General features: G+C 40.9%; 1 protein-coding gene across 2 annotated transcripts in view; it reads left to right on the top strand.

Moving 5' to 3' along the window:
• Window positions 1-15,176, top strand: part of spast (spastin) — a 64,630-nt gene that overhangs the window by 12,327 nt on the left and 37,127 nt on the right. Inside the window, exons 3-4 of one of the 2 annotated variants that reach the window (XM_078541745.1) lie at window positions 6,692-6,775; window positions 12,156-12,251. In XM_078541745.1, the coding sequence (XP_078397871.1) occupies window positions 6,692-6,775; window positions 12,156-12,251 (180 nt within the window). The remainder of the gene's footprint in view (window positions 1-6,691; window positions 6,776-12,155; window positions 12,252-15,176) is intronic. The other variant, XM_078541746.1, reaches the window with a different exon arrangement.

Here is a 15,176-nt window from a genome sequence, read left to right as displayed (position 1 = left end):
TCTGTTAATTGCACCAGACACTACACTAGTCTTTGCTAAGGTGAAGTTATGGGATGCTTGAGAATGAAGTGTTTTTGGGTCCTACCCCATAACATTTAAATTTCCACAACCTTTTGTGATGATTGAATTGATTCTGCCCAGTTTAAGCTGTTATCTGGGTGGAAGCCCACCAGCTGCTGGATTTAAGGCAATTGAATCCTCTGGCATCAGGTATCTTGGTCTAGGCAGACAACAGTGGACAAAAATGATTACCTGCTGCTACTAAGCAAAGAAAACTCTTGCCCATCTCTGCAACCTCCTAGGATCCTATACCCCAGCCTCACCATCTCTGGGTTAAGCAGAGCAGATAAGCAATCTCTCTGTCCAACCATTGGTGATAGAGCATTTAGCTATCATGGCCTTTACAGCCTGGAATTTTTTGCCTCACTAGACCTCTCCCTATTTTCACAAGTCTCCTCAAATCTGAACTCTTCCTCTCTGCCTTTAGTCACCCCACCTCTGACTAAATCTCTTCAAATTTGTGTTTCTTGTTTGCTTTTTTTAATGGACTGTTGCAAGAGCCAGCTACTTTAAAGATGCTTTCTCGATTTTGTGGTTCATTAGGGGATTGTGTGGCGGACCTGTTATACTTGCTGTATGCAAGCTGTGTCAGTTTGGGTAGTTAAGTTCTTCACAAGTTAGTGTACTCTCTGAGCTATTCAGAATTAGGAAGCTTCTGGAATGATACTGTTAACGATAGAAAGAAAGAGTGTGAATATTCTACATACACTAAGTAAAAATCAAGAGTTAGGTATACTAATTCATGCGAGAGAAAGAGTTAATGGTATAATGCTCAATCAATAACTTTTTAAAAATAAAAGTACTGTTAAGGGGTTAAAAGAAAAGCAGTGTTGTGCAAGGCTCAGCTCAGATTCTATTAAGGTATTGGAATGGCAGCCCCAAAGTGAAGGGGTACAAAGTGAAAGGTGGATAGATGAAATGGCTGCGATTATTATGGGGAGCAGCTAAGGTTTGAAGATGGTAATTGCTCAGACCAGGGAACTGGGGTACCCAGAATAAAGATGTTCCTGAAATTTGTGATGAAATTAGTTAGAGGCCAAAGATTCACGGGAGGAACGTGGAATGGTGAATGAGGGGTCATGGTCAAGTTGTAGATAGAGGTTGGGTAAAATGATCGCCTAACATGCATTAGACATCATAACATGGAACATATTTCATCAAAGAATAAATAATGTGAGGCCAATCTATTATTTTGTGATTTGCATGACTTTCTGTTTAGTTATTTGAACCCCAAGAGTATGCCTACAGTTTGGAATAGAGTCCCAGCTGTTTTTATTTGAAAGTATTGCTACCTTTTCCCCGAGCATTCTTCATTGGGGTTCATCTTCAGTTTTTCCTGCCATTCTACCCAACAAATTCAACTTCATGACATGTGACCGAAAGCATTGCATCATACCATGTTATGGAGTTGGGTTGTTTACTAAACAATAGTACTGTTTTGGAGAAATCGAACACTGAGCCTAAATTCTCTGGAGTTTAGAAGAATGAGTGGTGATCTCTTTGAAACGTATAAAATTTCTAAAGGCTTTGATTGACTCTTGGAGTGGGAGCTTAGAACTAGGGATCTGAGTCTTAGAATAAGTAGCTTAGTACTGAGATGGGAAAATTCTTCACTCAAAGGTTTGTGAATTCTTGAATTCTCACCCCAGAGCTCTGGAAGCTCACTCAATAAGTATACTCAAGTCAAAGATTGATGCTTTTTTGAGCACTTTTGGTGGAGCAGGCTTGATTTGTCTTATTTCTTACTTTCTTGTGTTCTAACTCTATATTCATCATTTCCGTTAATGTGCCTATGGAGCAGATAATAGGCAGGATTTTATGCCCCGTGTGCAGATGCGTGCCTGACTCGATCGTGCGTAAAATTGCACGCAATGACCTTGGGTGAGCATCCCAACGTCATCCCAAACTTGCATGGTATTTCGGTTGGTGGGTGTACGCGGGTGCCGGAGCCACGTACACCATTAATTAACAGGCCACTTAAGGCCTTTAACAGTCCAATTGACGGCAATTTTTCCTTGCCTGTGCGAAGTCCGCACTCGTCACATGAGCAAAATGGGCAGGCGGCCAGCCACATTTTCAAAAACCTCATCCGTGGGCAGAATAAAGAGGGTCAGCAGCATTGCCAGTGTGAGTAGTGAGTAGTTTTGGAGATAGTTTGCTGCTGATTGCTTATTGGTACTTGGGAGCCTCATCTCTGTTTGGGGCTTCATTCTAAGCATTTTCAGGCATCATTTCAGGACTTACTGGTGTCTGCAAGGCCCCTGGAGGATTCAGACTGTGTGAATCCTTCCAGGTATCACACAGCCTTCTGTTACCCTGGTAATGGGGATTGTGATCTCCGCTGGAGGCACCCCCTCTGAAGGGGAAGAGAGGGGCAGAAGGGAGAGGAGGCCAGGTGTCCCAATGCTGATTCCAGGGGAGGGACCTGTGGGAGGAGAGGCACAGGCACAAGGGGCGTAGGGCCAGTAGGAAATCAATGGAGAGGCAGTGTGCTCGGCCATGACGATCAACACAATGCTGACGCTCCGCATGGACTCCTCCATCACGGAGACCATGGAATGCATACCCTCATGGATCTCCGCCAGATCCTCCCGCACATCTCACTAGATATCCAGCATCTGCTACCTAATGGACGACTCCAGAGGCTCATCATCAGTCTTTGACTGAGCATTGTCCTGGTCCCTAGCAGTCCTCTGACTGCCGGCGTCCTGGGCGCACTCTGCCTCCGCCTGCACCTTAAGCGAGTGTGAAGTACCCTCACCAATGTGCACCGAGGTACTAGCCACTGACCTAATGCCCACCGAGGCGCTGGTGCCCGCTTTAGAGAGCGAGTGTGACGCAGGTGCAACAGAAGTTCGGTGGCCCTCAGGTGTCAGGGGTGCCCTTCGAGGTCCACAGCACGCCTGCTGGTGAACCTAATAGGGAGAACTAGGACATGTCATTAGTTAAAGTCAACACACTGTCATTGTGCATGCTAGGTACCCTGGTGAGACCAGGTACCCTGCATCACGATGCCCTCGTCTTCCAGTGATCAATGGGGACTCCAGGCTTGAGGTTCACATCAATGAAGAGACTACACTAGAATGGTTGCACAAACTGAAAGTTTCACCTCTGTGCACTGCACTCTTACCTTCTTCTGGCACCCCTGCCTCCCCGTGCCCAGTTGCACGGGGCGCATGCCATTTCTTAAGCTCCAGGGCATATTGCTTGTATCTGGAAAGGATTAGAAGGCTAGCGGGGTCTCTGCCGGTCTGCAACCTTTCAGTATTGTTGAGGGCCATCTTCTCCTGAAAGGACAGAGGAGCATTGATTAGTCCACTCTGTACGAGCAGTGTCATTGCAGCCTCGTCATCCCCTGCTGAGGATCACCTCGCAGGGCACATCCAAGTTGTGGGCTTCAAGCCGCAAGGTGTTCAGTCCAAGCAGCCAGGGCTAACCCCCTTGGCCAACTCTGGCGTCATTGACAGTTGGCATTCAGACTCTAGCACCCCTGAGGTCCATGGGGGAGACGGCCACACCTTAAAACACTTCTGCACACTGACCCATACCAACATGGGTTATTCTTGAAGAACAATGGCAGACGTTTAAGAAAGTAGTTCATGACTCACAACAAAGATATATCCCAGTGAGGAAGAAGGATTCTAGGAAAGGGATAAACCAACCATTGTTAACCAAGGAAGTTAAGGATAGTATCAAATTGAAAAAAAAAACATACAATGTGGCAAAGATTAGTGCTAAGCCAGAGGATTGGGAAAGTTCTTTTAAAAAAAAAACCAACAAAAGATGACCAAAAAAAGAATCAGGGGAGAAAATAAACTTTGAGGGTAAACTAGCAAGTAATATAAAAATGGACAGTAAGAGCTCCTTTAAATATATAAAAAGGAAGGGTAAGGCCAAAGTGAACATAAGCCCCTTAGAGAATGAGGCTGTGGAAATAATGAGGAACCAGGAAATGGCAGAGGAGTTGAATAAATACTTTGCAACAATCTTCACGGTAGATGACACTAAGAGCATTCCAAAAATACTAAATAAGCAAGAGGCAAAAGAGTGGAGGGAGGAAATAAATACGATAACTATCACTAGAGAAAAAGTACTGGGGAAGCTAATGGGGCTAAAGGCCGATAAGTCCCCTGGATCTGATGGGTTGCATTCTAGGATATTAAAGGAAGTAGCTACACAAATAGTGAAGATTGGTAGTAATCTTCCAAGAATCATTAGATCCTGGAAAAGTCCCAGAAGATTAGAAAACTACCAGTGTAACTACAATGCCCTTATTCAAAAAGGGAGGGAGACAAAATCTATAGGCCAGTTAGCTTAACATCCATTATTGGGAAAGTGTTAGAGTCTATTATAAAGGATGTAATAGCAGAGCATTTAGAAATGCATAATATAATCAAGCAGAGTCAGCATGGCTTCATGAAGGGGAAATCATGCCTGACAAATTTATTAGAATTTTTTGAGGAGGTAACGAGCAGGATCGATAAAGGGGAACCAGTAGATATAATACATTTGGATTTCCAAAAGGCGTTCGATGAGGTACCACACATAAGGCTACTTAACGAGATAAGAGCCCATGGCATTGGGGGTAGTATATTAGCACGGATAGAGGACTGGCTAACTAATAGAAGTCAGAGTTAGGATGACAACCTGTAACTAGTGGAGTGCCACAGGGATCAGTGCTGGGGCCACAATTATTTACAATATATATTAATGACTTAGATGAGGGAAGTGAATGTACTATCGCCAAGCTTGCGGATGACACAAACATAGGTGGGAAGGCAAGTGATGAGGATGACACCAAGAGTTAAGGTTAAGTGAGTGGGCAAAAACTTGGCAGATGGAATATAATGTTGGAAAATGAGAGGTTATGCACTTTGGCAGGAAGAATAGAGGTGCTGAATATTATTTAAATGGAGAAAGACTGCAGAAGGCTGCAGCACAGAGGGATTTGGGGGTCCTCATGCATGAATCCTAAAAAGCTAACATACAAGTTCAGGTAATAGGGAATGCAAATGGAATATTGGCCTTTATTTTAAAGGGAATGGAGTATAAAAATAGGGAAGTCTTGCTAAAACTATGCAAGGCACTAGTTAGATCACATTTAGAATACTGTGAACAGTTTTGGTCCCCTTATTAATTCTGGCATTGGAGGCAGTCCAGAGAAGGTTCACCAGGTTGATCCCAGGTACAGAAGGATTTTCTTATGAGGTTGGGCCTGTATTCCATGCAGCCTTCCAGGGGCTGCCTGGACTGTCATTGAATCTGGCGGCTGACAGGCCCCCGCCCCGCTTGGCCCTTCCCGACCAGTGCGGAGCTGTGTTTCACGCTGAGCATGAAATTATGGCGGCGGACAGTTTCCCAGCTGCTGCCGGGCCTGCCTAATGACCTCAAAATCCTGCCCAATAAAAAGTAGGTCAACTATAGAAGATATAAAAAGTTAACAAAAGGGCCATTATCTTATCAACTCCTGCACATGGATGTTATCTGTAAATGAATAGTCAGGGTAGGGCGGCTAAGAGATGAAGAACCCTAGCTTGTGGTGGAGGAACGCCTGTTGTTAAACTGTACATTGAAGAGGTAGATGTAAACCAGCGAGAGGAAGTAACTGTTCAGAGAAGTGGTACTAAAGAAGCTACTTAAACTTGAGGTCAACATAAAACTGGGACCTAATTGTTTTATATCCAGGAAATTCTGATTGTAGAAATAATGGGGGTTTTATCCTTTTTCCCAAAATTATACAGAAAAGCAAATTGTGCCAGAAAACTAGAAAGTAACAAATTTCTCTCACCTCTTCAAAATAACTAGGACTTGGATAATGATAGGCCCCTTGGTCTTTCTTCAGATATTGATAAACTATTTGACTTGATGATACAAGATGAAATTACTAAAAATTTGGAGAGATGAAACCTAATCAAGGTTAATCTTCATGGATTTCTAAGATACAAGTCCATCTTTGATCAACCTTATAGAATTCTTTGAAGAACTAAGAAGGGTGAATGAAGGATAGGCATTGGGTGTGGCTTATGTATTTTCAAATAGCAATTGATAAGGAGCCATGCGGAATTAAGATGAATGCAGCCAACACAGATAGAGATGGTTGGAGGACAGAATATAAAGGATAAGGGATAAAGGAAGTTTCTTTGACATGATATATTATGCAAGTGCATAGATTATTAAAGGTGGAAATGCAAGTAGGCGAGATAAAAGAAAACTATCCTTTGGTTTTCTGTTCATAGTCACAGTATGTGAAAGTAAGGTGGGCATTTTGAACTAATACACAACTTTAATTAGGCTGCAGTTGGAGTATTGCATGGTGTTCTGGCCCCCCTGTTATAGGAAGGAGATAATAATGGAAAGTAATGAGTAGATTCTGTAGGATGCAGTGGTGGCTAATATTGAGCAGTTTATTTTTTCTTAATAGCCACAATGTCCTTTCAGAGTTAGCCAATTACTCAGTTACAAATATTGTTTCCTAATTGCCTAAATTTGCAGGTAACTTTGATGCTTGAGCAGAATGAGTATATTCTATATTAGTTACATACTCAGCAACTGAGTGTTGCATGACAGCATTTCTTAACATGTTTCTTTTTTTGTCTTTAAATATCCACTGGTGATCTTTCCTACCTTCCAGGTGAGCAGATTGAACGAGCCAGACGTCTACAGAGCAAGATGACAACCAATTTGATTATGGCCAAGGATCGTCTGGAGTTGCTGGGTGTGTACTACTTGTGTACTTAAAAGTAAAAAAAAAATGTTGATTTATGTGTCAGTGACTTGAAGTGTATAAATAGGATTATTTTATATATGAGCTTGAGGTTGTAGGTTGTATAGACTAGACTTGTATACCACTGAATATCGAAGATTGAGGTGTATAATTGAGATGATTAAACGATTTGATAAGGTAGATAGAGAGAAATTATTTCCTCTAGTATAAAATATATCCACTTGGCCTTTTTGTGACTCCAGTCCCAGACCAACATGGTTAATCCTCAACCACCATCAAAGTGACCGAACAAGACAGTCGCACTAATGTTCAGCTGTTAACCAACTTCCTTTCTCCTATGCTTCACAATGATGTGCTTCATGTAAGCATTTGATGGTTGAATCTTTATTCATATACATCGTAGGTAATCAACCTGTCCTGTACACAGGGAGTGATTTTCAATTTCTAGTTCTATCTTTCGAGCCCTCAGAAGAAGTATTGAAAACCATGCTCCTTTATACACCATGTGTCTCAGCTAAGACCACAGCGGCGTATCTGTTCCTGAATCCTTCAAAAACAGTCTATCTGCATAAATAGTTGTAGTTGTTTACCCCAAAGCTACTTCCCTCACACTAAACTTCCTGATTTAACTGTTCTTGAATCCTTTGAAGAGTTGGCTTTCTTAACCATTGTTTCTACATTATAGTTAATAGATCCCTCTACGTATGTTTATTACTTTAGCTCCCATAATTACACCTTAATCATTCATGGCTGACTTCATTACTGTTCCTTATTTCCTTGTACAAGCAATTGTTGTAGATAACACTTGCACTGAAAGCAAAAGATAAGCCACACTTTCTTCTCATGACATTTTAAAACCACCCTGTTTATCTTGGCAAGCCTGTTGCTTCAAGATACAAGGATATAATTAACCCTTAACTCTACAAGATATGAAGCATTAACCCTCCAGGATATCCCAACAGCTCGCATCCCAAAATGGTAATGAAATGTAAAAAGACATGAATGAGATAAGTTGGCTCCTGGCTCAGTACAACAAGCTGTGACCAGCAGCTTGCCCAAATTTGTTAGTCAATTCATGAGCTTTAAATCAACAGTTGTTTGAAAAAGAGCGAAAATGATAGGAGGAAGTTGTTTATTAAAGGGAACATTGATCTGTGGATTGAATTTACTTACAGTAGTAAGAAGGGAAACTGAAACTGAATGAGCATGTGTTGGAATACACTATTATTTTTGCTGAACACTTAATTTCCCACCAGTTAGCAGCCCAATAAGTCAGTTTCACTGCCTTCAGAATTGTTTACATAAAAACACCGGTATAAAAGTAGTAAATTAATCGTGTGTGTGATGAAGTGTCAGAACTGGAGAGATTTGTTATACTGTGCTAAATTATTTGTCTTAATGATGTCAACGATACACAGCATGCAACACTGAAATATTGCATTGCAAAGTATGACAACTGGTGCTTTCAAGACTGAAATTGACATTTTTGTTAGAAACATAGGAACAGCAATAGGTCATTCAGCCTTTCGAGCCTGCTTCACCATTTAATTAGACCGTGCCTCATCTGAATTGTAAATCCATCTACCTGCTTTGGTCCTGTAACTTTTAAATCTCTTGTCTAAGAAAAGTCTGTCGATCTCGGTTTTGAAATTCTCAATTGATCCACTGTTTTTGGGGGAGTGGGGCAAGGGAAGAGAGTTCCAGATTGCCACTACTCCTTGTGTGAAGAAGTGCTTCCTGACATCATTCCTGAATGGCCTAGCTCTACTTTTAAGTTTATATATTCTCTTTTTCTGGACTTTCTCACCAGAGGAAATAGTTTTTACCTTATCTATCCTGTCAACTTCTTAAATGCCTCAATTATATTGCACCTTAATCTTCAGTACCTTTGCCCCCTCTGAAGAATGAAATACTTGTCAAACAATTTTTTCACTTCACTCCCCTCCCACCCTTTACTGGTTTGTTCCTAGACTTCTTACCTGTCTAACTTAACATTTGCAGATAATGCTCCTATATTTTTGGGGTATATTCTGCAGAAAGTTTGTTCTTATTTTAGTGATACCTCCACCTCAATGTTTTCAATATTTTTAAATATTCTATTTATATTTTAAAAAAGCACTTAAAAAAATATGACACTGAGCTGCAAAAGGAAATATTGTGGCAGTTGATCAATAGCTTGACTAAAGAAGTAGACTTTAAGGACTGTCTTAGAGGAGGAAAGCAAAGTAGAGAGATGGAGAGTTTAGAGAGGGAATTCTAGAGCTTAGGGCCCAGACAGCTGAAGGCATCAGTGGTGGAGATATTAAAATCAGGGATGCTCAAGAGGTCGGAATTAAGGGATTGCAAAGATATCAGATGGTTATATGTCAGAAGGGCAGTGCAAAGATAGGGAGGGGTCAGCCTACAGGGATTTGCAAATGAGGAGAATTTTTAAATTGTGGCATTGCTTGATCAAGGGCCAGTGTAAGTCAGCAAGCATGGGGATGATGGGTGAATGGGATTGGTGCGAGTAGGGCAGCAGAATGTTGGATGAGTTTACAGAGGGTAGCATCTGGGAGGCTGGCCATGAGTACAGTAAAAGAGGCAAGGCTGGAGGTAACAAGGCATGGATGAAGGCTTCAGCAATACATGAGCTGAGACGGGTGGAGTTGGGCAATGATACGAAGGTGGATGTATGGGTCTTGGTGATAGCACAGTTGTGATTGAAAGCTCGTCTTGGGCTCAAGTATGACACACAGGTTGCAATCAGTTGGTTGCACCTCACCCAGTTGTTGGGGAGAGGGATTGGAGTTAGTGACGAGAGAGTGGAGTTGTGGTGGGGCCTGAAAACAATGGATTTGGTCTTCCCAATATTTAATTGAAGGACATTTCTGCTCATCAGTACTGGATGTCAGATTAGCAGTTTAGAGACAGTGGAGGGGTTGAAAGAGCTAGTGAGGTAACACTGAATGTCATCAGCATACACGTGGAAATGGATGTGTTTTTGAATGATCAGAGCACCTACCTCTGGGCTAACTATGGTATCTAGGTGCTGAGCATCAATTAAAAAGATGGATTGTCGGTAATCAAAATGGTGTCAGTTGATAGCAATTGGTTTACAGTTTGTTAATCCTGACTAGTATTTGTTAGTCCTAGCTAGTATTTATCCCTCAATCAAAATCATCAAAACAGATTATCTGGGCACAAACAGCAATGTGATGGAGCTTTTGTGCACTGCGTTTCCTACATTACAACTGTGACTCCACTTCAGAAGTACTTCATTGGCAGTAAAGCAGTTTGGGATGTACTGAGTCTTGCATTTATGCAGTGCCTTTCATGACCTCAGGACATCCCAAAGTGCTTTGCAACCAATGTTGGAGAAATTTGCAAGACAGAAGAATGGCGAAACTCTACAAGTGTTCCCGGTTTGGGTCTGTATCGCAAGTTGTCGAGTGTGAAAACATTGGCCTCCTTCCTTACCCCAGCAATGCTGATATTCTTGTCTCCTAACCTTTATTTTATCAACTTGTGTGTTGCAGGTGAAGTGATGTCAATATTTCAGTCATAGAACCTGTTGTCAATAGACTTTAAAAAAAAAAATTACAAGTCATTTCTGTTTGTGGGTAGATTTTCAATTTAACGAAAGTGGTCAACCAGGCTTCTTAAAGTTTCTTCACCTTTGTTTTCCTGGTTTGTTAAAGGAGAGCTTGGGGTGGGGTGGTGGGAGTAAAAAGTGAAATGCCTCAGGAAATTTCAGACAAGGATGATTGGAGTCACAAGTGGGTAGAAAATTCTCATTAATGGCAAGTCTTTTTTTAAAAACCAAAACTCTTAAAATTCCCCATCCCCATTTAATAAGGCACTAGGAAACTTCCATTTAGGTTAGTACATCAAAAAGTGCACTCCAGTCAAGTAATAATTCCTGATATATAGGCCCCTGTGCAGTGCTTTGAAGAGGAACAATTTCCGCAGGCTGGTTTATGTATCCATTATCTGCAATTAAACTTCTTCAGTGATCCAGTGGCAGATCTTTAGCTGCACTTTAGCTGTTTCCACATTCTACCAAATGACTCTCTAACACATTTCAGGGTTTTTTGACCATCCTCAACAGGGAATGGATTTGGGGGGGGGAAAAATAAGAGTTGCATTTAATTCCTGAGGTTTTCAAAGCTAAGTATATTCACACAAGTTTTTTTTTAACAAGTCAATGAAGATGAAAGGTGATTAAAGTGGTAATAGCTAGGCATTGAAGAATGCACTGAAGCTAAACCTGCAGCTTGGTGTTGCTTTTACTTTTTAAAAAAAAAAATCCAATCCTGAGCAGTTTTGTTAAAATTAATTGTAACTTGGTCGATTATAGTGAGTGTGAAGAAGACTGTGAAGGTATTAAAGGTTCTTTTTGTGGTCGAATTCTGCTCTTCTGCTAAATTGCAATGTGAGATTTTGTTTCCTGGCACTATATTTTTAATTTGGATTTCTGAAGCACCTTCCTCAAAAATTAAAAGAAAACTTTCAGCCATTTTCTTTCTGAACTGCACTGCTCCACTAGTGTGGAACTTTTCACTCCAAATTTTTCCACTCTGCCTTTGACTGAAAATTAAGTGCTGCACAGCTATTTCTCCACATGCATTAAGTTTTGAACCCCTGAAAGTGCTCTGATTTCCTGCTGTCACAAAATCCAAGAGACCATTCTTGGGATGTGGGTGACACTGGCAAGGACAGCATTTATTATCCTTGAAGTGGGCCTCCTTGAACTGATGCAGTCCAAGTGTTGAAAGTACCATCCTGTTGGGTAGTGAGTTCAGGTTTTAGACTGAACAAATAATTAAATCGCACCCAATCTGCTTAGAATTGTAGAAGATGGTGCAGGGAATGAACTTACTCAACCCAAGGAAGAGTGGGACTAGTTGATCTCCAATTGAACAGAGGTGTTTTCATACAAACTTTGAGAGGCGATGGTGATAAACTTTCGGCATTTATTAGCCCTGGAACTGGGGTTAAAAATCCTTTTTTGCGGTGTGGTTTAGGGAGCCTATGTGGAATTGACTATCAGGACATAATGAGGGTTGGGAAATGAAAATCTATTGTGTCTTCCTCTGATTTTCTTACCTTAATTCGATTTGTTCCAAAACTCTTTCCAGCACCTTGTCCAAAATCCGGATGAATGGTATTCTTCAGAAGAAAATGCAGGTCATTGGTCAATTGATACCATTAAGCACTTCAAATCCTGATTGACAATTGTGTGAAAGCACACACCCAAATTTGTTCTTTAATTTAGTATAATATCCACGCAGTTCAAAATTCTGTAGCACAATCTGTTTAACTTGTTTGCTCTGTCTGTACTTATTTTGTTTTTTTTTTGTTGTTTGTGCCCACTTATTGTGTTGTATAGAGCAGATGCTAGCATGTGCGAGGTTTTCCAAGCCCGAGAGGGAGGTGTGTAGAGACAGCCCAGGCCCGCCGTGCCCTAGTGCACGGATCCAGTCAGGTGGGTTTCCTCTGCTCAACAAAACAATGGCTTTATTAGATGGCAAACCATTTGATTTAATAAAGATTATATACATATATATTTTCCTAGAAAATGCAGTTGCCTTGTGAATAGATTGTTTGCAAAGTGCTCCATGGGTTAAGGGATGACTCCCTTGGGTCAACCTGCCAACGTCGTGCTCAAAAGGAGTGACGTCATGCCCTAGGTGAATGATAATAGTAGTGCAGTGCTAGTGCCAATTTTCTTCTAGCTGCAATCCTATTGCCTGTGGCGCACCATGCTGGGCAAATGGGATCAACGAATTAAGCTTCATAGTTCAAGTCTCATTATAGTGTGAGGATGGAGATTCAATGCAGAGATTTAAATCATGGAGGGTTTTTATTGAATAAATGAGGAGAAATTGTTTCCAGTGGCAGAAGGGTTGGTAACCAGAGGTCCCAGATTGAAGGTAAGGAGAATTATTTTTACATAGAGAGTCGTGATATGGAATGCACTGCCTGAAAGGGTGGTGGAAGCAAATTCAAGAGTAAATTTCAAAAGGGAATAGTAGTATCGTGGTTATGTTATTGGACTAGTAACCCAGAAGCCTGAACAAATGATCTTGAGAGATGACTTCAGATTCCACCATAGCAACTGGGGAATTTAAATTCAGTTAATAAATCTGGAATAAAAATCTAGTACCATTAATTGTGACCACAACTACTACATTGTCATAAAACCCCATCAGGTTCACTAATGTCCTTTAGGGAAAGAAATTTGCAGTCTTTAACTGGTCTGACCTTGTGGTTGACTCTTAACTGACCTCTGGAATGGCCTAAAAAGCTACTCCATTAAGACAATTAAGGATTTGCAATAAATACTGGCCTTGCTACTGATACCCTGCAACCAGTAGTTGGATATATGCTTAAAGGAGACAAAATTGTAGGGTTATGGGAAAAGAGCAAGGTGGTTTGACTAATTGGATATCTCTTTCAAAGAGCTTGCACAAGCACAATAGTCCATATGGCCTCCTTCTGTGCTATAAATTTTAATGATTCTATATTTCAGTGTTTAGGAGAATGGAATAAGTTATGTAGGTTATAGTTATCCAAGAAATACAAATATTTTGTATTTGACCATTTTGCATTCCATTCCATATACTTTCATTTTAGGCAAAGCATTTTCTGTTTTCCCGGAAGTACATGTGGATATACATTTTGAGCATGTGTATACAAGATGAAATGTGTGTTGACAATTACTGAGAAAAGTGCCACAGACTGACCAAAAACTGCATGAGTAGCTAAAGCCTCTCTTTTTGTTTTTTAAGCCACACTTAGCTAAACTTTTCACTAAATCAGCCTGTATTGTTTACAAGTGGTAAACATCTTGTGTATTCTATAATTTAGAGAAACTCTTTACTTCTAACTGAGGTAGTTTGTGATTTGCAGAGTAATTGCAAGTAAGGGGTTCCAGGGATATACTGCAGAGCTAGATTATACTATTGGAACAAAATTGTTGCTGTTAAATTGCCAGGAAAGGTCATTAAAGTGGAAATGGGTTCAAAAGACTGTTGGCTAGCTGTCAAGAAAGGGAAGGGATTTAAGAATGTGCTGAAACAGCAGGTGTTACTGAACTCATCCAGCAATATAAGAAAGGGTACATAACTGATGGATGATGTCCATTGGCAGTGTTGAAAGGGGGGAGGCAAGACCTGTTATAGGTGTTCACTGGAAACATCCAGACAATTCAGCGCTATTGCAGGTAAAATGATAATCCTGGACACCAGAATTTGAATAATGTAGATTTTAAAGTTGGACTGCTATGCAATGATTTTTTTAAAAAATGTATAATTGATCCCCAGGCTGGCTTGCATCCACCATTATCCTGATCTTATCCCCGCTGTTGCTGAAACTTTGAACCACCATTTTCCTCCCCAATCTCGTACTTGACAGCTTGCTGCCATAAACTCCAAATCCCCACCATCCGTATCCTACTCTGTGCTATGTCTAGCTCACCCATTACCACCATGCTAGCTGAGATTTATTGACTCCCCTCCCTCCCTGATCAAATTTATAATTCTTGTTGCCATTTACGGATCCTAACATGGTCTCACCCAACACTGCCTGTGCAACTTCTATCTCCTCTACTGATTGCTGACTCCATTCTTCTGTGCAGGCTTCCTCATGTCAGCATCAGTGAATCACCTCAGCCTTACTGTCTCATTCTCTTTTACTGAACTTCTCCTTTTTTTCTGCCTTTGCCTTTAACGCTTCAGAGATCCACATCTTTGGCCATGCTTTAGTTCCTTCTCTTAACCCTCAGGAAAAGACTATGCACCATTTCCCTTTCTCCTCTGAAGCACTCAGGGAAGAATACATGAAGCGAGCTGCTGCTGCCTTCACTCAGTTGCCATTGTGATGAGAGTTTCTTCATTGAGGTCATGACAATAGAAGTTGCACACTGAACGATGGAGGCAGCAGCACTCACCGGTTAAATGATCCTTTCTGATTTCAATATATCTTTTTAAACCAGATTCAGAAAAGAACAGGTATTGGAAATGGTGTGGAAATGTGAGAGTGATTTAACCAGTCTGTGTGGTTATATTCTATCATACCTTTCCCCTTCGTATGCAAAGTAATGCAAGTCCAATTTTAACTAAAACAAAAACTTACATTTATCTAGTATCTTTCATGAATTAAGGATATTTCAAATACATTTACAGCCTTTGAGGTACTTTTGAAGTTCTATTCCTTTGTCCCTCATGTAGTTGTGTACCTTCCCATCATTTGACCTTGTATAGGACAGTGATTTCTTGTTAGTTTATGGCTGGACAGTGCGCATCTATCAGCAAACAAGGAGGGAGTGGGACTGAATCTCATGGCTTTTTGCATATTGCAGTATCCATGTGCAGTCATAGTCATTAGAGCACAGAAGAAGACTGTTCAG

Source organism: Cetorhinus maximus, chromosome 5 (assembly GCF_964194155.1).
Source record: "Cetorhinus maximus chromosome 5, sCetMax3.hap1.1, whole genome shotgun sequence".
NCBI classification, from domain to species: Eukaryota; Metazoa; Chordata; class Chondrichthyes; order Lamniformes; family Cetorhinidae; genus Cetorhinus; species Cetorhinus maximus.
The sequence above is the reverse complement of the archived record's forward strand: the minus strand, read 5'-3'. Positions and strand labels throughout refer to the sequence as shown.